Source organism: Myotis davidii, unplaced genomic scaffold (genome assembly GCF_000327345.1).
Source record: "Myotis davidii unplaced genomic scaffold, ASM32734v1 scaffold450, whole genome shotgun sequence".
Taxonomy (NCBI): domain Eukaryota; kingdom Metazoa; phylum Chordata; class Mammalia; order Chiroptera; family Vespertilionidae; genus Myotis; species Myotis davidii.
This window is the reverse complement of record NW_006282385.1, coordinates 114,422-140,002: the sequence shown is the minus strand read 5'-3', so window position 1 is coordinate 140,002 and position 25,581 is coordinate 114,422. Positions and strand designations below refer to the sequence as shown.

The window sequence follows — 25,581 nt, the reverse complement described above, 5'->3', positions numbered from 1 at the left end:
GCAGCTGTAGCTGCGGCTAGATTTCCACTTGTCGGATGTCAGGCTCAGGAAGCTGCTGGCTGTGTACTTGTTGCTCTGTGTCAAGGGCTTGGTGGTCTCCACATTCTGGTGACAGGGCTGCCATTTGCCTTCCAGGCCACTGGCGCACTGCTGGGATGCAAGTCACCGATGGGAACACAGTGGCCAAGGTTGTAGACTTGGGCTGACCTAGGACCAGGAGCTGGGTCCTGCAGCCGAAGACATACCACAGTGACTGAGGCTCTGACTAAAACCCACCAGGCCAGTACCTGAGGCCTTCCTCTCAGGGACCAGTCTGGAACAAGAACCTACTATCCCTCAGACTCTAAAGGCTATTTCCTTCCCAGGTCTGGGTGGCCATGGCCCCGCCCAGCAGCATCAGTGGCCAGCACTGCTTAGGGCCAGAGCTGTGATCCCCTGAGTCCTCGTTTGGCCTGTCCTGGGCCTCATCTACCTTCAGGGTCAAAGGCACTTCTGGCCTGACTTTCAGCATAAACCCCCTGGAGAGTGTGGGTACTATTGGCAGGCACCCCCGGTCCTCACTGGCAGTGGCCATCCAAGTGTACCCTGGCCTGAATAGTCCCATCCCCTGCCCGGGCCTTCTCTGGTGTCTGCCCAGTGCCTGGTCCTCTCCAGGGTTGTTATCCCTGGGGATATTCTTTAGTGTCATCTGCCAACTATCCTGCTGTTTGAGATCCAGAACTCAACCATGTCCCACCACAAACCCTGCTGGCCCTGCCCCTGGGATGCTGGGTGGGGCACACCTGCTCCTGCCATCTTTCTCTGGTTCTGCAACAGTGCCTCTGGTGTATAGAGCATCGCCCTGGGGCCTGGAGGGGCTGTGGAGGGCAACTGAGTGGTTAGTGGATGAGGACTTGAGTTCTAGGTCTTCTTTTCTGATCAGGCCCTAAGGCTGGGCCCCTGCACACTCTGCTCCTGCCAGTCAATCTCAGCCCCTCCTTGTCTGGTTTGGTCAAGCCTGTTAGGTTTGGTCAGCTCTTCACTCGGCTTCTCACCTAAGCAAGAGTCCTTCAGGGAGTCATCTATACCCCTCACTCAAGGAGTAATGTCAAGTTCATGAATGTTGAAGCCACCCAGGCCCAGGTTTCCTCTGGACCTTAGTTTCCTTATCCATGAAATGGGAAGTGTCCTTTGCATAGGGAGGGCCCGAGGATACTTGAGATCATGTGTCTGCTAAGCGCCAGCACATAGCAGGTGTTGAACAAATGTTGGTTCCCTGTCGACCTGCTCTTCCTTTGAGCTTTGGAACAACTCTTATTGTGTCGTTGAGCCATGTGTCCCTGTTTTACAGGTGAGAAAACCAAGGCCCATAGAAGATGAATGTGAGATTCAAGGTGGTTTCAGGATGCACAGTGCAGGGTGAGCTGAAATCTAAGAGTGAGCATGTTCCCTGCATTTCCAGCCCTTTGCACCCCTGGAAGGCTTGTGCTTTGCTATCAAGGGAGCCAAGGTTTGGGTTTTGTTGGGCAGGGGTGCAAGGGCAATGGGTTGCACAGAAGCTTTGGGTTGAAGTCCACTTTGAAGCCCATATACATATGATGATGAGAGTGATGAGCAGTCTCAGTATTGTGCCTGAGACCTATTCTGGAGGTCCATAAAGTCAGAAGTATGTCACAATCACACCAACACATTATTTGCCTTTTTCACTCTCATTCTCTCACAAGTGCACAGTGGAGTTTCCCAGAAGCTACATGAAGTGTGATGTTGACATCACTCTGATGACTAATAGAATGTGGGCTTGTACCTTTTTCTTTTTAAAATGTATGTTTTAATTTCAGATATGGCAAATATCAACATACATAATTCACTTTACAAAAAAACTCTTTGGGGGTATTCAATAATGTCTGTAAGTGTGGAAAGGGGTCTTAAGACCTAAATATTTGAGAACTGCTGCTTTAAGTTATCCTGCCTGATCTGGCAGCTGAGATACCAGAAATATTACAAAACCAGAAACAAAGTGGTAATTCCTACTAAATTCAAAACTGTATGAGGTTATCTGTTTGCAAAGATTGGTATCTAAAAGCAAAACAGGGAGTACATATATAAGGATGTGCTCCAAAACTGACCAGGTCATGTCTAAAGGTCACAGGCACCAACTTGAAAGAGCCTATTGACCAGATCAGGAACATCTGTCTACGGCATCTTTAAGGGGTGAGAGGTAGAGGGGAGCAGAAGGTTTCATACCCAGAGGAAAAATACAATTAATTTATCATTAATGTCTACATTTTCCACAGTTCCCAAGACAATATCATAAACCAAACATTTAGAGTTCACACTTTTAATTCTTCAGCATATTATACAAATGTAAGAAATAACACAGAATTAAATAACATCTCAATAGCTTACTAAATATATAAATATTCAACAGTGAAAACAACTTAAGTTTTAGTTTCTAGGTCACTGGATAGAGACAAGAAAGCCAAAGATACTGAAAAAGTCACTAATTTGGCCTTATGATTATTAGAGAGTTCCGAAATGTTCCCACTAGTTAAAACAATATATTTAGAACAAAGGGAATTGTACACCCAGACATGCATCCATTGCTACTGTGAAAAGTGAACTCATGGGAAAAGAAGCTAGGAGAGACAAAGCATTTGAACTGGCCAACTGCTATTTAGGAAATCTAAATGCCTGGATTCATAATATATTTTCATTATACGTACTAGTCTGAATTCAGAATGCCTAAAATAGGGCTGGGTCATATTATGAGACAAATGGGCAAGGAGTGCATGCATTTTTTAAAATGTGAGCTGCTGTCTAAGACTAACAATGTTTATTCTGCTATAAAAATAGGCAAGTAAAGTTAAGCTTGCCATGTTGTTTCACAATAAATTCAGTCCAATTTTCATTGTGATGTCACAGACATACATGAAGAATAGCAGTGAAACCAAGGGTTCTAGAGAGACCAGCTATTAGCAAAGCAGTAAGCAGGTAGTGGATTGGATACTAGGTGACAAGGAAACAGATTCATGGACCTACGAACAGCAAGAGAAGAAGAGATGGAAGAGCCACAGAAAAGCAAAAGGTAATCTCAGAAAAGTTCTTTGGTCCTTAATCTTCCCAACTTCTTCGCTCTTGTTCATGTCTTTTCCCTTTGTTCATATCCCTCCTCCTGGAAATGACATCAGTTTTTAGAGCAGAATGGCAAATCATCTGGTCCAACTCCTTAATTTTCTGGATGCCATGGTGGAAGTTCATTGAATAGTGATTATTATGGGGTTGCCACCAGTCTCCGCCAAAGACAGTCTCAAACTGTGGCTCCTCATGCTAAGTCCAGTATCCATTCAACAGCACAACACTGCATTGCTTTACAAAATCAATCCTACAACAGACCTGAGAGGTAAATGGACTTCCTCTTGGAATTCGCACAAGCACGAATTAGCTTAGATGGCAGTAGAAAGTCTTGAAATTCTTAGGCCTTTTACTTCCACCTCTTTTGCTCTCATAGGTCCCTGGAGAATAACCCTTTCACTCCTGCTTTCCTCCTGCATCAGATTCAAGTAGACCAGAGAATAATTTCCAGGGTCCTGCAGCTCTCCTAGGGCTCTGGATAAGAGAAAGATCAAGATATTAACTTCACACATTTATAATTTCTATCTTAATAGATTTTAAGAAAATAATCATAGAATTCTCCTTGTGCAGATTTCATCAGCAAAGATAAGGAATTAGACATTCTTGACCCAATATGATGTGAGGGGACTATGACTCTCTTTAAAAAGATATATAGGTAATTCTAGGCAATAAAGGTTTGCAGAGTCACTTAAGGCTAAAAGGAAAAGAACATATTCAAGAATTCCAAGCAATTTAGGTATTTTATACATAAGACCTTGAGCTTTGTTTCCTGTGGACATTAAATTGCTGGATGGACATTGAGTTAAGAATGGTCATTGAGTTAAGAAAGTAGATAAATGGAGATCCTTTAGGCCAGTGGTTGGCAAACTGCGGCTTGCAAGCCACGTGGGGCTCTTTGGCCCCTTGAGTGTGGCTCTTCCACAAAATACCACGTAAGGGTGCACATGTACAGTGAGATTGAAACTTCGTGGCCCATGCGCAACAGTCAGTATTTTGTGGAAGAGCCACATTCAAGGGGCCAAAGAGCCGCATGTGGCTCGCGAGCCGCAGTTTGCCAACCACTGCTTTAGGCTATTGGCTTGCTAGCACAGAAACTGGGAGGACGTGGGCCTCCCTACAAAACATGTAGACAGTGAAGTAAAAGACCTGGAATTTTATCTTGGCACCATCACTCTGTATCTCTCAATCTTAAGTGTTTCTTACAAAATCCTGAAAAACTTCTGCATATCCGAACTTTGCTATTATTACCAATGTGAGCTGTCTGTGGCAAAAGACAAGAAAGGCTCAGGCAAAAATGCCTAAACTTAAGGGTCTGTTAGTCATAACTTTGTGGCCAGATTATACCATGAAATTTGTATATGATGGGTGGCACCCATCATGGGTAAAATTTTATAGAAAAAAAAGTGGCTTTGAAATGCAAAATTTAAGCCAGGAATTCTGACCTTGGAGTTAAATAAAAGTTGCATAATACCTTTCTTATAAAAGCATTACATCTTTTCTTCTTAGAACTATGAGGAAATTGGGGTAGGGATGAGGATTACCACTCATCCAGCCCTCATCTGGAAAGCATACATACAATTACTTAGCAAAGCAAAGATTCTTATTTTTTTAAACAAATATTCTTTGTATTGCCTTTACAATATATCATCAATTTCACTATTACAAATTGTTTACTGGTCATCTCTGTTATGTGACATAGTATTAAGCTTAAAATAGGAGAAAGGAACATAATCAATAGGAGAAATTAACTAACATTGCCATTTTTATCATTGCAAAGAGCCCACTTATATATTAGGTTATTGTATAGTGAAGTGAAATAAATCAAGGTAATTATGTAGAAAATGTGGGTAAAATAAAAACACTTCTACATTAAATAGTTATATTCTTGAAAAAAAGAGTGATGTTTGGAACATGCACTTCATATGTTTGTCTAAATTTTCTATTGTTTTCCAGTTTAGTCTTGACTCAATGAAACAAAAGACAATTGCTAACTCAAAATTAGGTAATTGTCTATGATGATCTGCCCAAAGTAATGTTTTTGTTTCTGAGAAGCATGTAATCATTTTGGATTGATTAATGAGAAATTAAAATCATTCTCAGCCCCAATTTAACTTGATTGTAGTATATATAGAAGGGACAAAGATATGACCTAAACTTGATTTTAAAAGTAATAACTATTGTAGAATGTTGGAAATTTTCCCTGGGAAATTTTAATTTTTTCTCACTTGCTATTTCAGTAACAAAGGATTTGATTCATAAGAGAAAAATAAAGTTCTTTGAAAACCTATTAACCTATTATCTTATTGTCGCAGTCTCATGGGAAGTAACTGCAATGATCCCATCAGGAATGGAGCAAAGAGAAATTGCCTCTAACTCATCACACCTTCCTTCAGAATGCAGCCTTGCTGTTGAAAAAAAGAAAAATCAAAATCATACTCTCTGGCATCATACAGAACCACAAGAAAAGTAAAGGGAGTCTAACTTCTCCATAAAATAATAGCATTTTTTACAGATTACCCCTCTGTCCAAAAACTTTAAATTTGCTAATGCTGTTGTGAGTAATGAAGAAGTGATTTTGATCTAAAATAAACTTTATCTGACAAAGAGCTGAAACTTCATATAATTCCCTTACCTACCAGATTTGTCTTCCTACTGATCAACTCCATGGAGATTATTCTTTGTCCACTTATCCTATATAATAAGAGTGTAGTATGCAAAATTTCCCCTCAACCAGGAGTTCATCCAGGAGTTCGACCAGCGGGCAGGGCTGGCCAGGGGAAGGGAGGGAGTATCCAGTCTGCAGCCGGCAGCTGCTAGGGACCCTACCAGTGCATGAGTTTCATACCCTGGGCCTCTAGTATTCAATAAGTTCAAGAAATAAAATCATTCCTGTCCTCCTCTCCACAAACTGCACACACACATGCATTAACACACACACATACAAACATACTCAGTTCCCCCTGTATTTCTGTTTACATCACCCATTTTCAGGTCAAGGCATGAATCTTGATGACATTTTCCCTGTTCATCCATAAGTTTTAAGTTTGAAGGAGATGATGGTGGGGGGGCGGGGGGGGGAGAGGAAAAATATAACTAAAAGTAAGAGGAAAGAAAGGTGGGAAGCAAATTGATACTTTTATCACAGAATTTGTTACTTGAAGAAATAAAAATTGAATTTCTTTCCCTTCTTTCAATTTTGTGCAACTTAAATTTTGATCTTGAACCAGTATTTCCTTAGCCTTGAATGTTTAAGTCTCAAGCATAATCAATACTTGGTGGTTTGATTAGCTATTTAAATTTATGGGATCAAGTGATTTGGCTGCTAAAATTTTTAAAATCAAAAAAAATTCCAGTCAGTCAAAATATGCCACTGAACATGCACTGAAATTAACCAAATTGTCCCTTATATCATGAAGACATTGTCAGTAAATGGCCATCCTAGTTCTTACAAGATTCAATACAGGTTCAGTTGTTTACAGTAGTCCATTTTATTCATGATTTTGCTTTCCACAGTTTCAGTTACCTGCAGTCAACTGCCATCTAAAATATAACAGAAAATTGCAGAAATAAATAATTCCTAAGTTTTTAAATGAAATTTTTGGTGACATTAGGTAATAAAATCATATAGGTTTTGAGTGTACAATTCTATATCATCTGTGTATTGCACTGTGTGTACACTACGCAAAGTCAAATTCCTCCCATCACCATATATTTGCCCCCCCATACTCTTTACTACCTAAACTTTGCACTTTTTCGAGTAGTGTAATGAAATCTTGCACAGTCCTACTCCATCCTGGATATGAATTATCCCTTTGGCCACCATATTCACACTGTATGTACTTCCTGCCCATTGGTCACTCAGTAGCCATCTAGGTTATCTGGATCAACTGCAGCAGCAGGTATCTGTTGTGCTTGTGTTCAAGTAACCCTTAATTTATTTAACAATGTCACATCACATCACTTTATTATATTTTATTTTTAGATATTGCTGTCAGTTTCTTACTGTGCCTAACTTATAAAGTAAACTTTGTCATAGGAAAAAACATAGAACCTACAGAATTCAGTACTATGAGTGGTTTCTGGCATCCACTGGAGGTCTTGGACTGTATCCTCCTTAGATTAGGGGAAACTACTATATTTCATACGTGAGAAAAAACCTGAGTACAGAGATAAGCTAGATCTTTTGTTTCAGGAACTGGATAAGGCATTGAACAATTATATTTCCTGGGAAATCCAAGACTTAGTTAAATGAACAGAGGACAATTCTTTTGCAAATGCCCCTTACTGGTGGAATTCACCTTGGGCTTGAATAGATTGTATTATGACTCTTGTCCAAAAGGGACTTTTAGGAATAAATGTGGACACTTTATACTTTCCTGCTTAAACTTTCCAAAAGAATACAGCAGTAATAGCAAACACAGAGTAAAATAAGTGCAACGTAGTGCCTTTTGAGTCAGGACTCTGGGGCACCATGAGTGAGAGAACATTCTGGCAAAGGTAAGGGGCCCAGGGAGGCCTAAGCCTGCCGTTAACTAGCTGTGTGACCTCAGGGAAGAAAACCAACTTTCCTTTCCTGGGCTTCAGCTCCTAACTGGAAAAGTAAAATGTTTGGATGGAGTAGGATCAGCTTTCTGCTTCTGACATTCTGCAAACTGCTGACGAAGTCTGTGGGCTTGCTGATCTGCAATCTCCTTTCCCTGACAGAATAGATACCTTGATCTACTTCTGCAAAGGGGTAATTGACACAAGATTTATTACTTTTCTTATAAAACCACAAGAATTTATCTGGTATTTATAAAAAGTCTTATACAAAATTAAGTCTTATACAAAAAACCTAGAACATGAGATATTAGTCTATGAGACATAAAATGAAAAGAAAAAAATAAAGGTTGTATTTGAGTGAGGTTTTTAACAGACATTCTAAAATAAGCTAACATATTTTTCCTTCTCTTTCAGTCATCTGAGATGGAGAAAACTCCCATATCACCCCTTCACCTTAGGAAATTCCCACCACATTCAATATAAAAAAGTAGCTTTGCATGAGCGTTAATAAATTATGACTGTCTTCAGAAACCAAAGAAATTTAATTCTCTCTCTCTCTAGCTGACTCCTCTTGTTCCATGGCATCTCTAGTTTTATAATGCCTCATGATGTTTTAGACTCAGCGCTTATGAGGTTCTGAATTTACAATAAGAAAAGGGAAATTTTAAAAAGTCAGTTTGAAAATCTACCCTTCTATCCATGCATGTATTCATTCACTATTTTAATGAACGGTTATTGAGGCCCCTGGTATTCATAAGACACTGGTTGGGAATAGTCTATTAAGGGCAGAATGACATGACATAGTTATAAATATGGATCACCTATATGCTGCTTATAATGTTTGAGATGCAGTGAGAGTATAACACAGAAATTACTACTTAATTATTGACCATTTCAAAGAATTTCACAGTCTCTTAAATGGAATAGTGGGCCTGTCAAATACTATAAAAAGAGAAGAGATTGTTCCTCTCACTAATGGATAGAAAGAACATAGCATGGGTGTCAAGCTTTTTTCTCTGGTTCTGTCATCAGATGACTTCATAGTCATCAGATAAACATTTTCCATTCTCCTCTCCTCAGCCCTTCCTCTCAACTTACCAAACAAGTAGCCTTTGAACAATCTCAGCCAATCAAAAGCAGAAACATCCAGTTTAATGTCCAATTGCAAGAAAATGATGCTGTAGGGTTATGTTAAAATACCACTAACATTCATATATTTTGGAAACAACAAACACAACACACTGCTGCCATCTCCTTATTTACATCTTCATGGGACCCCAAGTTATCATTCAGAAATCATTTCCTTCTTTCTGCTTTCTGTGATAACTCACCTCTGTCTTGGGTCCGGTGACGCTTCCAGTATAGTAAGATTGAGATTAGGATCAGAAGAATTACCAGGGAAACAATACTTAAGAGCAGTGGAACTGAAAACCAAAAGCCTATAGAAGGGAAGAAGAGGAAAAACAGTCATAAGAGGAAGCTGTTGAGGAAAAAAGGATAAAACAATAATTGTGATGAGTTGTTACCAGAGGTAAGCTTTCAATGAAAATTATTCTTAAATATAGACATGTTGTTTTTATATTTATGACATATTATTTTAAAAACATTTAGATAATAATAATAGCTAACATGTTTTATGTAGTTGCCATATAATAAGAGCTTTTAATGTATTATCTCATTTAATCCTCAAAACAGACTGAGTTAGGCGTTATCATTAGCTAATATTAAAAAACTGAGGCTCAGAGAAGTTAGGTAAATCCAAATCAGCATAGTAAGTGGTAGAAACAAGGCCTGTTCAGAGGTCTGTTTGCCTCCAAAGCACATATTCTTTGTCATACTTCCCATTACAGTAATATATTTATTGAGAGAAATATAAAGGGAAAATCATTATAAATGATATGTTAGTTTTGGTATTCTTAGAAAAGAAGATATGCTTCTTTTCGGATTCTTGTTTTGCAGGAAAATTTACCCTTTGCCTTAGCCGAGTCTGAGGTTCATTTAAAAAATGTCCAAATCTGCCCTAACTGGTTTGGCTCAGTGGATAGAGCGTCGGCCTGCGGACTGAAGGGTCCCAGGTTCGATTCCAGTCAAGGGCATGTACCTTGGTTGCGGGCACATCCCCAGTAGGGGATTTGCAGAAGGCAGCTGATCGATGTTTCTAACTCTCTATCCCTCTACCTTCCTCTCTGTACAAAGTCAATAAAATATATTTTTAAAAAATGTCCAAATCTGACATCATAGACCTTTCGATGAAATTGACCTAAGTGTTGACTTATGGCTAAGTCTATTTTTTCAAAGACTCCAGAAATGTCTACAGGAGATTTTCTTTAGAGGCCAGGGCACCAATGAGGCAAATTTGGGAAAGCTTTTTCAGGTTTTATTGTTTAAAATGCCCCCTGCACCCCCCCATCCCCCAACAAAAAGGAGTAGTATTTTTCTAGAAGGCTTATTACCAAGTGCCTCATCCAAGTTAGTGCTTCCAAACTACAGAGAAAGAGAACAGTGGCTGTTATCACTCCCCTCTTTATTCTCTCTCCCATAACCCTTACCTCTTGTATCCACGAGGCCTGCGGGTAGCAGCTTAGATAAAAACATAAGAGAGCAAAAGGGGTTTTGAACAGGAGACAGTTTGTTTAAAGAAGGTGCGGCAAACACCTCATCAGTCCCTTTCACACAGTACAGATTCTGCAAAGGTTTCAGCAAAGATGTCTTCTTCGAGGAAATCTTTCTAATCTTCCCAGATTGAGCTGACACCCCTCCTTCCCACCTGCAATCCTCCCATGGTGCACCGTAGTTTTCTTATGGAAGCATTTAACATGCAGTTTTACAACTGCTCAGCCACTTTGGTGTTTCCTAGTAGACTAGATGCTCTCTGAGTCTTGCTCACTGTCAAATAGCCTGGCACACAACAGACAGTTAATGCTAGTGTGGAAGAGTAAATGAATGAATGGATCTCAGCATTTGGTACGTGGGCACTGTGCCACATTCACCAAAGTAACATTGGCTTAATTGGCTCCCTCAACTCTGTTTTCCTTTCCCTGCTTAACCCATTCTCTCCTCTATTAGCTCTTTTGTTAAGAGGCCAGGAGGTTCCGCAGAGCAATCACCACCTTCCAGGTGTGTGCACAAGTGTGACCACAGCCATCTTTGCCCACCTTCTCTTACCTTTGCTCACAGGTTGACTGAAGTCTTTCACAGTCCCCAGGTGTAGCACCTGGCAGATCACCTCCTTCCCCACCTGATTCTTGGGGTCTTTGATGTGGAGGATGCTGATGACAGACGTGGTCCCATTTGGGTGTGTGATAATCTCAGTACTGTTGTCCATTCCTGACCCAGCGACCTTCCAGGAGATTGCAGGAGCTGGGCGGGCATTGGCAGAGCAAGTGACATTTAGGTGGTCTTCAGATAATTTATAGTGAAGGAATACTTTGGGCTGCACTGGGACAAAAAAGTAAAAGAATGGTCTGCCATCAGTTAAGCACCTGTTCTGAGTTTCACACTCTCCTCAGAGAGATGACAGGATGATTTTTACAATAAGATAGTTGGGGCTAGAAAGATAAGGCAGCACACCCAACCCCTGCTGAGGCCTTCTCGGTTCTACCTGTGTCCAACTCTCTGACCTGAGGGATGGGGACCAGCCTGGTACAACCCTGTGACAAGAAAAATCATTTCTCTACTTCATCTCTAGGGGAACTAGCTGGATGGACAGAGGATATTTTCTCTCTCGAGTAGTACAGAGCCTCATGTTTCTGTTCTCCTTTGTCATGGACACTGCAGCATCTCTGCCTTTCCCTCGGTATCACTCACAAATGAGCACCAATGACCATCAATGAGCACAGCCGTACAAGTGGCCTGCATGTCTCAGAAGCACAGGGCAGTCTCACAGCAGAGAGCCTGGAGAGGGACTGCTGCTTAGTGGTAGCAGTTTTCTGTTTGGAGCTGAATCAGTAAATGAGTTGCATGGAAGAAACCAGGAAAGTCCCTGTTGGGAATATCTACACAAAATAAAAATTATGAATTCATAGCCAATAACCAGAAAATCACAGAATGACAGTTAAGGGAACTTGGAGATCACCTTATGGAGTTAAAAAAAAATAACTAGCTTATGAAAAAAGGATGTTATTTTTAGGCCAGCTTTACACTGTTCTCTTTTTAAAAGTCCCTTGACTGATAAGTACATTTTTGTTGGAATGCAGTTTATCTCTGCTGAACAAATGCAGACCTGTCTTTCTGTGGTTAGCTTTGTAGCCTACAAGATAATTAGAGGACAATGCTAAATTAAAACTTGGTCTGTACTTAGAGGTTCAAGAGATGGGTGGGTAGCAGCGGGCTGAAGGAAATAGGGCTAGAGAACTGTGGCTCTATCCAAAGAATGCCTAATTACTAACCTTTTTGAGCACTGGAAAAGAATAATAAAAGTGAAAGCAGATGGTTATGGTTGATGTCACCAGACTGGTGCAGGGCTCTCTGGCATATAAAATAATGATAGATAAAAGCTAAGTGTAGCTGAAAAAGGTCAGTATAGAAAAAGAACAATGTTACTAGCTAGAAGACTCAACAGATAGGTTTTCAGACAAAAATAATATAAAAGACTATGAGCAAAGGAGGGGGAATAGCAGAAAGAGAGAAAGATGAGCAAAGAAGAAAGAGAAGAAAAAGGAACAGAAATGAGAAACATATGACACAAGAAGGAAAAAGAGGAAAGATGAGGTAAGAGGAAGGGAGGGAGGGAGGGAGGGAGGAAGGGAGGAAGGAAGGAAGGAAGGAAGGAAGGAAGGAAGGAAGGAAGGAAGGAAGGAAGGAAGGAAGGAAGAGGGAAAAGAGGAAAGGAAGGAAGGGGAGGGAGAAAGGAGGACGGGAGGAAGGAAGGAAAGAGAGAGGAATGAAGGGAAGGAGGAATGAAGGGAGGGAGTAAAAAGGAAGGAAAGGTGGAAGAAGGATTGCAAAGGGGGGAGACTGAGAGAGAGAGAGAGAAAGAGAGAGAGAGAGAGAGAGACTGGGGGAGACAGAGAGAGAAAGTAGAAATGAAGAACAAAGCCTGACATAAGATCCTGCAGAGACGATTTATTTTAGCCAAATAAGTGAAAGAAAGTTGTACTTGGTTTTATCATACTTCCCTTGCATTATCTTCTGAGCCTTTCTTACCCTATGTTCAATATTTCTGGTGTGCTCAAACTCTCATGTTAATATTCCTAATAGCCCTCAGTTTGTCTTTTCCCTCCTAAAAGCACCACTAAGTGTGCCATGCTCCAAAATTCCCCCTCATTTCTACTTCCCAATTCTTGATTTCAGCTATGTGTTAGTTAATAGGAAAGGAATGTTATCAAACTAAGACTTGGATTGTTTTTTCCTCTTAGAAAAATGCCAGGTCTAATGTCAATGCCAGGTCTAATGTCAATGCCAGGTCTGCACCCTATCACTGTGTATGTGGAACTGGTTGGCTTTACCTGGTCCTTCATTTGCTCCTGCTGACCACAGGACTCCTCGGATCAAAGATAACACCAGGCAGAGATTCAGTGTGAGCTCATGTGCTGTCCAATAACCACAGCCACAGTTACAGCAGACATGAATGTGTCTTCTAACAAACCTTTCTGGGGGTAGGACCCTGAAAAACTAGGTGCCACCATGTTCTACACATTCTTGAAAATAGCATTTCTAGTCAGAGGCAATGTATTCTCAGAGATTCTCACCAAAGAGGGTGAGGCAGGCTATTCCTGACATCTTCCCGGAACCGAAGGTATTGAAGAGACACTTGTAACACCCTTCATCATCCAGAGTGGTATTCCAGAAGGTGATGGTTGTGTTCTGAAGTCCCAACTCAGTTATGTTCATCTTATCCTTATAGGCGGGTTGGACCACGACCCCATGCTCCTTGCTGAAAGTGACCATGTTTTCTGGGCTTGAAGCCTTCATTTTCTGCCATGTCACAATCACGACTTCCTGGGGAGTTTCCAGGAAGCATCGTAAAGAAGCAGGTGTGTTCAGTGGCTCTCTTTCATCTCGGGTCACCACTTTTATCATGGAATCATAAGAAAAAAAAATTAACGCACACATAAATACACATTTTTCTGATTAAAAACAATGCATGTTCAAAGTCAAATATAGAAAAAAAAAGTTAAAGAAGAAAACATTTACCTACATCTCTAATGTTGCTAGGGAAATATAAGTTCAAATATGCTTTTTCCATCTTTAGAAGTAGCAGAGTAGAAAAATAAGAAGGAAAATTCTCAGTAACAAGAAATAGTGTGAAGAATCCCATCCCTAAATGCTGGAAATTAGGTGGAATCAGGTTGAAGGTGGGAACTGTCAGGTAGGAGAGAAACATTACCAAGTGGATTTATGCCCAGAGAAGTGGAAGCAAGGAGCAAGAAGAGCAAATGGACAATAGAGTGATTAGTTTAAATAAAGAAAATGTAACATCCCTATACATTCCTCACACACACCGAAGATAGGAAGGAGCAGCGATAGTGGTGTCTGTGTCTAGGAGGCAGTAGTGAATAGAGCAGTGTAAGTTAGAAAGATATACAGGACACTGTTTCAGGAGGCTGATACTGGAGATAACTTTGACACCAAATGGCAATCTATACATTCCCCCATTTTTCCTGAATGCAGTATAGAATATAAGGCATGGCAATACTTTCCCTCCCTCCAATGCTGGGCCCTCTTACTGATATGATTGATTATCCAGTGGGAAATCTCAATATAATGACAAATAGCCAAACATTTGAGAAAGCTAATACAAGGAAAGAGGAATAATAAACTTTACAAATTCAAGAATTTATACCAAATGAAGGAAGATCTCATAAATCAATAAACACTCGAACAAGAATAAATGAGATATCTGAATTGTAAGTAGTAAAAATTAGAGATGTAGAGAATGAGAAATACAAAGTCCTAACAGATTGGCTGACTTAGCAGAATGGATATCACTGAAGAGCAGGTGGAAAGACCAGGTCATGGAATTCTTCCAGAATGTAGCACAAAGGAAGAAAGATATGAAAGAAATTAAATAAAAATTCAAAGACCTGAAATGTTTCAACATCAGTTCAATAAGACTTTTAAAAAAAGAGAAGAAAGAAATTGGAAGTCAAAAACACAAATGTATTTTAAAACAATAAAAGAAACAATCTAAAATAAGATACCTTAATCATAAACCTCTATGCACCTAAGAAATAATCCAAAAATACATAAAAAGCTGATAGAACTACATTTTTTATAAATCCATAATCATATTGGGATAGTTTCTATAGTTCTCTCAGAATTTTCCTTTCCATATATTAAAAACAAAATAAATAAAAAAGTCAAATATAAAAATATAGAAAATTTAAAAAGCAAATATTTATATATGTTATATATCTACACTAATAAAAGAGAAAGATGCAAATTAACCATACCTTTGTGACACCCACCAGCCAATCAGGAGTGAGTATGCAAATTAATCCAACAAAGATGGTGCGTTAATTTGCATACACAGGCGCCAATCAGTGGGGGCAGGGTGGGAATGCTTGCGTCGTTGCCATGGTGATGACACAGGCATTCTGCACCACCCCAGCCACTCTGGGCCTCTAGGCAGCATGGGAAGGCAGAAAAGCAGCTCCAGGGTCAGAACTAAGGCAGAAAGGTGGCGGCGGCTCCAGCCTGAGCGTAGGCGGTGCTGGCAGCCAGGGGAAGGAAGGCCTATTCTTGCATGAATCTTCATGCATCAGGCCTCTAATGTGTGTATACATACATATATATATATATATATATATATACACATATATATGAATTTACAACTTTTTACCTAAAAGAGAATATCCAATATTTTCTAAAACACATGAAACAGTTCCCAAAATTGAACTTGAAATGGGATTCAAAAATTATGCTATCCAATGGACCTGAACATTGAGCCCAATACAATAAAATTAGAAGCTTACACGCTTCTTTTAACTAATTACACCAAAAATAAGAGAAAGAATTATAAATTACTATGAATGACATTGGGAATATAGTATATTAAAATCTGTAGAAACTGAGAAAGCAGTTCTCAGAGAGAAATATTTAAGCCTAACTTAATTTATTAGGAGACAAGAGAGATTGGAAAATGAAAACACACACAAATCTAAGCATCCCCACCCCTGAACTAGAAAAAAAAGTAAAAGGAGTGAATTAGTAAAGATAAAAGCACAAATTAATGAAATAGTACACAAAATGTGGACTTAATTAAAAATACCATAATCTATTGTTTCAAGACTAACAAAACGTTGACTAGTGTAATTAGAATAAAAGAAGTCAGCACAAGCAAACAATATTCTCTCAACAACATCAGGCAGAAAAAGATGGACATAGCAACGAATACAATTTAGAACCCATGAGTGTTGTATGAATCCAGTTTTAGTGAGGTGTGCTCTTGGTAGGTATGGAAATTTCTGAGGACAATACCTGTTGTTGGGATTCTGCAAATCAGGTATTTGAAGAAATTGCTGCTTTTAGAATGGAGAGGAGAAAGGGATCAAAGCTAGAGTTTTAACTTCCTGGGTGATTTTTCTCTCTCGCTATGAAGAAACCATTTATTGGAAAGTTTGCAATTCTTTACTGCTTATATAGAATTCCATTTAGATCCCCCAGTCAGTAGGTAAATCCTGTGTTGCAGGTGATGCGAAGTCTGCCCTTCCTTCACCTAGGAAGGCTGATGAGTGCACTGTCACACAGAAGGTGATAAAAGGCCAGCAGCAAAGCGAGGGTTGGCCTCCAATGGAACAGAGAAGAAAGGTCCGGCACAACAAAGAAATGCTGCAGATACATCAACAGCACAGGCATATGCTTTGTATAATAGACTATGTGAACCTATGTAACTTGTATATTTCAGTATTTTCTAGATTTTTCTGTAAAAGAGGGGCACACCAGTTTTAAGGCTTACTATCAGATTACCTTTCCAAAAGGTTGTATTCATTCATATTCCCCAAGCATTCCCATATTTTTACAAACATAGGTAATTATTGTTTTAAAAGTTATTTGAGTTGATATGTAAGAAATATCTTAATTTAGAATTTTTTCATGCCTGGCTCTATTTACAGAAACAATGTCTAAATAGCAGTTTTCAAATACTTTGCAAAGCAGAAAGAACTGCTCCCACTCCTCCAGTCAAATTATACGTTTATAATTCATGCAGGCAAATGAACCAGCACAGCAGAAACGACAATCTCCTGGACTCCATGCAGGGGAATGGAGTATCTTTACCTTGTGCCCTGCATAGCATCACTGCGGCCAAGAACCAAATCAGTCTGTAGGTAGACAGATGACAGAAGGACCTCTCGAACACCTGAAGACATAGAGCAAAGTACAAAAATAGGCATTTGCATGTGGACAAAGCTAAGGAAGCTTCCATTTCATGGCTACCTCGGGGAATGTTGCAGCTAAAGTTTTTACCACCAGAGAACTTTGGTTTTGAGAAAGCAGAACCAGAGACTATAAATAAAAGAAATAACAGTGTGCTCAGGATATGGGAAGGGGAAAGCAACAGTGTGGCTCCTTCAGTATGGCAACCCTTAGCAATTTGAGGCCTTGTTTCTAAAGCCACCATGGTCAAGAGCAAAATCCCAAAAGGCATAGGATCTCTGGGGAAAACAAAGGGCCATAAATACAACAAAAACAGAGACTACAAATGTCCAAAATAATCCACATCTGCTAATATAAATGTAATTCAGGGGAACCTCTTGTCAGAAATAAGTGACTGCCTTGCAGTTTCCTGAGGCAGATTTTCCTGCAAATTCTAAAAATTTTATATGAATTATAACTTTTAAAAACCAGTAATAAAAAAACCCCAGTTATGGCTTTATTTTTCTTTATCGCTTTGTTTTCATGTGTCTGGGCATAAATCTTTGGCCGTTTTACAAATCATGTTGCTATTTCGGGGAATGTTATTCTGGGTATCATTTTGCTATAAAATGTGGGTAGAATGTAGACAGATTAATTTCTCGGTGAAGTAGCTCCAAGAATCTGTTCACTAGGTCTACATAAATGTGTTCATTATAAGGGATATAGACAAGAAATGTAACTTTTCCTTACATTTTTTCTGTATTTCTAGATTTTTCTGTTAATTAAAAGTGTGTAAGAAATATGCATTTCCTGTATTTCTTTTAACTGAACTTCATCCCAGTTAGAGTTAGATACTTAGTTTTGATGTCGCATTATCTTTATCAGTTCATATCCTGTAAACCCAACACTTCACAATTGTCCCAATGTCTGCCATTGCATCTATATTCCTGGGGGCTTACATAAAGCCAACCCTTGGGACAGGACTACTAATTCTTGGTAACAAACATCTATCCATGCTGGCATTCCCTAAGGCTGCTGTGTTCCCCTCAAGTTACCAGGGTATTCAATCTATGCAATTAAATTTTTTGCTCACAAGGTGTTCTCTCTTGTTCTTTCACGTATTCTCCTGATTCCGTGCTCCTGGATTTTTCCTGTGCTGGGCAAACGGGAATTCTACAAGGCTCTCTGCCTAGACTCCCATGTATCTACCCACCTCTGCTTTACTGTTTCCTTTCTATGTTGGGTAGGCAAGTCTCTCTCACAGTCCCCCACCTCTATTCCCCTCCCCACAGGAAAACAAAGCACAGGTGTTCTGTTCTTAGATGTTAACATTTATCTGTAAGTTTTATTTACCACCCTCCTGAATCCCCAATCCTGTGGGGTAGACACAGAGTCTCCTTTTCATAACACAAATTGGTGTCTGAACCTAGACATTAGTCAGTCCCTCTTTGCTCTCCCAGAATAAAATATGGATATTTTCTCTAGGTCCAGAAAAGCTGGTTCCCCCATCACCCTCTATTCTTCCCATTAACTTTCTCTGGAATAAATATGTTTTTGGTCTTTTAGCAGTTAAGCTTTTTGAAACTCAAGTGCTCATGTTCTTGCTATTTTAAAACTTTGGTCTCTGAAATTAAAAAGAGTTCTTTGACATTTCAATTTCACACCATTTTTTTTAAAAAGCATAATGACTCTCTCATGTGGAAATCCAAGTTTTAGCAAAGGCTTTGGTGAGAAATGCAGAATTAATCCACTCTCATAGTGAAAACCTGGGTTTTAAGACCAGGGAGCAAGTAGACACACCCCAAAACACAAGATGTGTAAAGTGGGAGCCAGAAATGTTTAAGAAACAAAGGCACAATGATTGGGGCAAGGGGAATTAGAAGGAAAGTCTAGCTATTAAATATATACATATTTACTCTGGCTGACTTGAATTGGGGCTAGCAGAAATACCAGATATCTGAGCTATAACCAATGCTTTTACCTCTGTTGCATATAACAGTAAAAAGACTAAATGGACACAGACAACAGGGGGGTAAGGACACATATGTAATACCTTAATCAATAAATAAAAAAATTAGATCAAATTTTAAAAAAATTAAATGAAGTAGTATACGTAAAGCTCCTAGAGTAGTGACTGACACAAATAATCACTAAATAAATGTTGATGTTGGGTCTTTGGTCAAGATGGCAGAGTAGGAGGATGCTGTACTTGCCTCCTCCTATGATCACACCAAAATTACAACAAAGCAATAGAACAATCAACCTGGAGAAACATCTAAAGACTTGCTGAATAGAAACCCTATAACTAAGGATACAAAGAAGAAGCCATGCCGAAAATGGTAGGGGGAGAGGGGGGCAGAGATACAAAATGTGCTGGTTCTGTACCCATGAATCCAGAGGGATATCTCAGCTATAGAGATTGTCCCTGAGGCGCAAAGAGTCTCATCCCCATGATGGGCTCCCCAGCTCAAAACACCAGTGCCAGGAAGAGAAGCCTACATACCACATGGTTGTGAAATCAACAGAGATTCCCTCCATTTGGGTGATATGAAAGGCTGCAAGAAACCCAGGTGCCCTCTTATAGGGCCTGCACACAAGGTCTCACTTGCAGGCACTCACCCTGGGCTTCCACACTGGGAGAATGGCTAGGGTGGGCAGGGGGAGTTCCAGAGGCATACACAGAAAAATGAGGGCTGGAGGGATACCAACCATTGCCTCTCCCCACACAGCCAAAATTGATTCTGTGTTGGCCTGGTGAACTCCATTAGCTCTACCCTGAGACCTCACCCCACTGCATAGGTCTTCAGGCCCTAGACCAGTGATGGCAAACCTATGACACGTGTGTCAGAGGTGACACGCGAACTCATTTTTTTCTTTGTTAAATGGCATTTAAATATATAAAATATCAAAAATATAAGTCTTTGTTTTATTGTGGTTGCAAATATCAAAAAATTTCTATATGTGACACGGCACCAGGGTTAAGTTAGGGTTTTTCAAAATGCTGACACGCTGAGCTCAAAAGGTTCGCCATCACCGCCCTAGACGATGGTGGCTTTTGCTGAATAGCCTCAGGCTCAGCACAGGCACCAAATAGGAAACTGTATTAACCTGGTGAACACCACTCACACCACCCTGGTGACTCTCTGAGACCCTCCTTCAGCAATTTGCTAAGGTTCTTTCAGCAGCTGAACTTTAGGGCAAATGGTAGGTGGTAGTATATCTTAGCCTGCCTTGGCCTTCTGCTAACCTGACTTCTGACTCGGTATTGGTAGAAACCTTAGTTCACAGCATGGCTTCTCCTACATGCATCCAGGTCCTGCACAGACAGCCACCTATTTAAAGAAATAATGACTGGAAATTTTCCTAGCCTGGTGAAGGCAATAGATATACAAATCCAGGAAACGCAAAAAGTCCCAAACAAGATGACTCCAAAGAGACCCACATCAAGATTATTATAATTAAAATGGCAAATGTTAAAGACAAAGAGAGAACCTTAAAAGTAGTAAGAGAAAGACAATTCATTACTTACAAGTAAACTTCCATAAAACTTTCAGCTGATTTCTCAACAGAAACTTTTCAGGACAGAAGGGATTGGCATGAAATATTCAAAGTAAAGAAAAGTAAGGACCTACTGTTGAAGACTAAGACCAACAAGTAGTTAACATAAAAATGCGAGAATTCCGTCAGAAAGCTGATGCACTTTGATATTCAACAAAGGCTGGGAATCAGCATTGTATTACCCTGCTGCTGGCTGAATGGGTGAAGGCAATCCCCTAACCTAATAATCCTTTATTGTTTACCAAACCTTACCACTGATGTCTGTTTGCTTTGCTAAAGTGCAAATGTGTATTCTAGTAAATAAAAAGCTATGAGTCCGGACATTCTGGGAGCCACTCCACTAGAGAGTGGCTCCCCCTGGTTCTCCCATGCCTTCTAAATTTATATTTTTTGCCTACTATATTTATTTGTGTGTGGCCCCTTCTCCAGATCCTGAATCCTTGCTGCAAAAGGTTGCGGCAACCTAAAACCAAGACTGCTCTAACCAGCAAAGCTAGCATTTAAAATTGAAGGAGAAATAAAGAGCTCCCCAGACAAGGAAAAGTTAAAGGAGTTTATTGCCAACACACCAGTATTACAGGATATATTAAGAAGAACAAAGAAAAGGAACATAGTTATAAAGCATAAAATGGCAATAAATATGCAACTATTAATAATACTTTAAATGTAAATGGATTAAGTGCTCCAATAAAAAACATAGGTAAATAAATAGATAACAAAATGAGACCCATACATATGCTGTAATCAAGAGACCCACCTCAGAATGAAAGACACACACAGACTAAAAGGGTGGGGGAAAAAATATTTCATACAAATAGAGAGAAAAAAACCTGGGATACCAATCCTTAGATCAGATATAAAATAGACTTTGAAACAAAGGCTATAATAAGAGACAAAGGGAGAGATTAAATAATGATATAGGGAGCCATCAAATAAGAGGATATAACCCTTGTAAACATTTATGCACCCAACATAGGAGCACCTAAATATATAAAGCAGATACTGACAGACATAAAGGGAGAGATCAGCAGTAATTCAGTCATAGCAGCGGAATTCAATACCCCATCAATGGATAGATCTTCCATACAGAAAATCAACAAGAAAACAATAGCCTTGAATGACACATGAGACCAGATAGATTTAATTGATATTAAATTAAAAGCAACAGAATATAGATTTTTTTTCAAGTACAAATCAAACATTTTCCAGGATAGACTACATGTTAGGCCACAAAATAAGTCTCAATAAATTTAGAATTTGGAAATCATCCAAGAATCTTCTTTGACCACAATGGTATAAAACTAGAAATGAATTATAAAAAGAAACTTGAAAACACACAAACATATAAAGGCTAAATAACATGCTACTGAACAATGAATGGATTATCAATGAGATTAAAGAAGAAATAAAGCATGAATGAACCTGGAGAGTACTACGCTAAGCGAAATAAGCCAGTCAGTGAAAGATAAATATCATATGATCTCACTCATTTGTGTAATATAATGAGCAACATAAACTGATGAACAAAAATAGATCCAGAGACAGAAAAACACTGAATGGATTGTCAAACCTCAGAGGGAAGGCAGGGGAGGGTAAGGGGTGGGGATTGCAAAAGATCAACCAAAGGACTTATATGCATGCATATTAGCATAACCAAGGGACACAGACACTGGGGCAGTGGGGGCTTGTCCTGGGGGGTGGGAGTGGCCAGGGAGGGGTAGATGGGGGAAAAAGGAGACATATGTAATATTTAAACAATAAAAGAAAAAAAAGAAGCAATCAAAAGATATCTCGAGACAAAATGGAAACACAACAATCCAAAATATATGGGATGTGGGGAAGACAGTCCTATGAGGAAAATTTATAGCAATACAGGCCTACCTCAGGAAATAAGAAAAATCTCAAATAAACAACCTAATTTTACACATAAAGAATCTAGAAAAAGAACAACATACAAAGCCCAAAATGAGTAGAAGGAAGTAAGTAATAAATATCAAAGTAGAAATAAATTAGAGTCTAAAAATAATACAAAAGATCAATGGTAAGAAAAGATAAACAAGATTGAAAAGATTAACCAGACTCATAAAAAAGAGAAAATACTCAAATAAAATAATCAAGAAAAGTGAAATGATTGACATTACAGAAATACAAAAGATTACAAGAAACACTCTGAACAATTATATGCCAACAAATTGAATAATATAGAAGAGATGGATAAATTCCTAGAAACACACAATCAAGACTGAATAAAGAAAAAACAGGAAACCTTAACTGACCAATTACTACCAATGAAATTGATTCAGTACTAATAAAACTCCAAAAATACAAAAGTCCTTGAACGCATTGCTTCACAGGGGAATTTTACCAACCATTCAAAGAATTAACACCTATCCTTCTCAAACTATTTCAGAAATTTTAAGAGAATAGAAGGCTCCAAGCTCATTTTTTAAGACCAGCATGACCCTGATTCCAAACCAGATATAGACATCGCCAGAAAAGAAAATTATAGGCCAATATCACTGAAGAACTTAGATGCAAAAATCTCCAATAAAATATTAGCAAACCAATTTCAGCAATACTTTGAAAAGATCATACACTATGATCAAGTGGCATTTATTCCTGGGACGCAAGGTACATTCAATATTCACAAATCAATTAACGTGAAACACCACACAAACAAAATGAAGAATAAAAATAATATGATTATTTCAATACATGCAGAAAAAAACATTTGACAAAATTTAGTATTCATTTATGATAAAAACTCTCAATAAAGTGGGAATTAAAGGAACATACCTCGACATAATAAAGGCCCTATATGACAACACACAGCTAACATCATACTCAATGGGGAAAAGCTAAAAGTGTTTTCCTTAAGGTCAGAATCAAGACAAGGTTGTCCACTTTCACCACTTTTATTCAACATAACATTGGAATACCTAGTCACAGCAATCAGACAAGAAAAATAAATAAAAGGCATCTAAATTGTAAAGAAAGAAGTAAAACTGTTATTATTTGTAGATACAATACTATATAGATAGAACCCTAAAGATTACACCCAAACATGAGTAGAATTAATAAATGAATTCAGCACAGTAGCAGAATACAAAATTAGTATCCAGAAACCTGTTGCACTTTCTCTTCCAATAATGAACTATGAGAAAGAGAAATTAAGTATATAGTCTTATTTACAATTGCATCAAAAAATACCTAGGAATAAATTAACCAAGGAAATAAAGGGCCTATACTCAGAAAATTTTGAGACATTGAAGAAGGAAACTAAAGAAACAAATAAATGGAAGCATATCTCTTTCTCATGGATAGGAAAAATCAACATTGTTAAAATGTTCATACTACCCAAATAAATCTATAAATTCAACACAATTTCTATCAAAATACTAGTGTCATTTAACAGAACTAGAACAAATAATCCAAAAATTTATATGAAACCACAAATGACCCTGAATAGCTACAGAAATCTTGAGAAAGGAGGACAAAATTGGAGGTATCATGCTACCTGATATCAAACTATACTACAAGGATATAGTAATCAAAACAGCATAGTAATGTTTTGACACATAGATCAATGGAACAGTATAAAGAGCCCAGAAATAAACCCACATCTATATGGCCAATTAATATATGACAAAGAAGGCAAGAATATATAATGGAGTAAAGACAGTCTAGTCCAGTGGTAGGCAAACTGCGGCTTGCCAGCCACATGCGGCTCTTTGGCCCCTTGAGTGTGGCTCTTCCACAAAATACCACGTGCAGGCACGCATGTACAGTGCAATTGAAATTTTGTGGCCCATGCGCAAAAGTTGGTATTTTGTGGAAGAGCCACACTCAAGGGGCCAAAGAGCCGCATGTGGCTCATGAGCCGCAGTTTGCGACCACTGGTCTAGTCAATAAGTGGAGCTGGGAAAATTAAATATATACATGCACAAAAGTGAAATTAGACCACCTTCTTACACCAGATGCAAGAATAAACAAAAAATGGACTAGTCTTAAATGTAAGACTTGAAACCATAAAACTCCTAAAAGAAAACAAAGGCAATAAACTCTTTAACATTGCTCTTAGTAATATTTTTTTTCTGATATACCTCATTGGTCAGGGAAACAAAGAAAAAATAAACAAATGGGACTATATCAAGCTAAAAAGTTTCTGTAAAGGAAACCATCAACAAAATGAAAAGACAACCTACTAAATGGGAGAACACATTCACCAATGATATATCCAATGAGGGGTTAATATCCAAAATTTATAAAGAACTCATACAACTGCCCTAACCAGTTTGGCTCAGTGGATAGAGCGTCAGCCTGCAGACTGAAGGGTCCCAGGTTCGATTCCGGTCAAGGGCATGTACCGTGTTGAGAGCACATCTCCAGTAGGGGGTGTGCAGGAGGCAGCTGAATTGATGTTTCTTTCATCGATGTTTCTAACTCTCTATCCCTCTCCCTTCTTCTCTGTAAAAATATTGATTTAAAAAAATATATTAAAAAAAAACTTCCTGCAAATGCTCTTTTTTTAAAAAAAAGAAGAACTCATACAACTTAACACCAAAAACTCCCCAAGAAATCCAATTTAAAAATGAGCAGAGGACCCGACTAGACAAATTCTCCAAATGGGATATACAGATGCCCAATAGACATATGAAAAAATGCTCAATATCACTAAACATTAGAAAAATGCAAATTAAAACCACAATGAAGCCCTGGCTAGTGTGGCTTAATTGGCTGAGAATCATCCCATGCACTGAAGGGTTACAGGTTCAATTCCCAGGTAGGGCACATGCCCAGGTTGTGGGCTCGATACCCTATTGGTCAGAGTCTCTCTCCCTTTCCCTTTCTTGCTCTCTAAATTCAGTTAAACACACACACACGCACACACACACACACACACACACATTTTCTTTTTGCCCAGCTGGAGTGGCTCAGTTGGTTGAGCATTGTCAAATGCACCAAAGGGTTGCTAGTTCGATTCTAGGTCAGGACACACACCTGGGTGGGTTTGATCCCCAGTTGGGGAGCAAACAGAAGGCAACCAATTGATGTCTTTGTCTTTTTCCTACA

The 25,581-nt window shown here is 38.9% G+C and overlaps 1 protein-coding gene across 4 annotated transcripts in view; it reads right to left on the bottom strand.

The window, feature by feature from the left end:
• Positions 1–2,301: 2,301 nt before the first annotated feature.
• The window catches only part of CD200 (CD200 molecule), a 25,715-nt gene continuing 2,435 nt past the window's right edge, over positions 2,302–25,581 (bottom strand). Inside the window, exons 1-7 of one of the 4 annotated variants that reach the window (XM_015559172.1) lie at positions 16,873–16,942; positions 13,789–13,840; positions 13,344–13,664; positions 10,819–11,091; positions 8,985–9,092; positions 5,404–5,516; positions 2,302–3,585 (exon numbers count right to left, since the gene is read on the bottom strand). In XM_015559172.1, the coding sequence (XP_015414658.1) occupies positions 5,407–5,516; positions 8,985–9,092; positions 10,819–11,091; positions 13,344–13,664; positions 13,789–13,840 (864 nt within the window). In that variant the 5' untranslated portion in view covers positions 16,873–16,942 and the 3' untranslated portion in view covers positions 2,302–3,585; positions 5,404–5,406. Of the gene's footprint in view, positions 3,586–5,403; positions 5,517–8,984; positions 9,093–10,818; positions 11,092–13,343; positions 13,665–13,788; positions 13,841–16,872; positions 16,955–25,581 lie in introns of those variants that run through there. The other 3 variants (XM_006752910.2, XM_015559180.1, XM_006752912.2) reach the window with 3 other exon arrangements.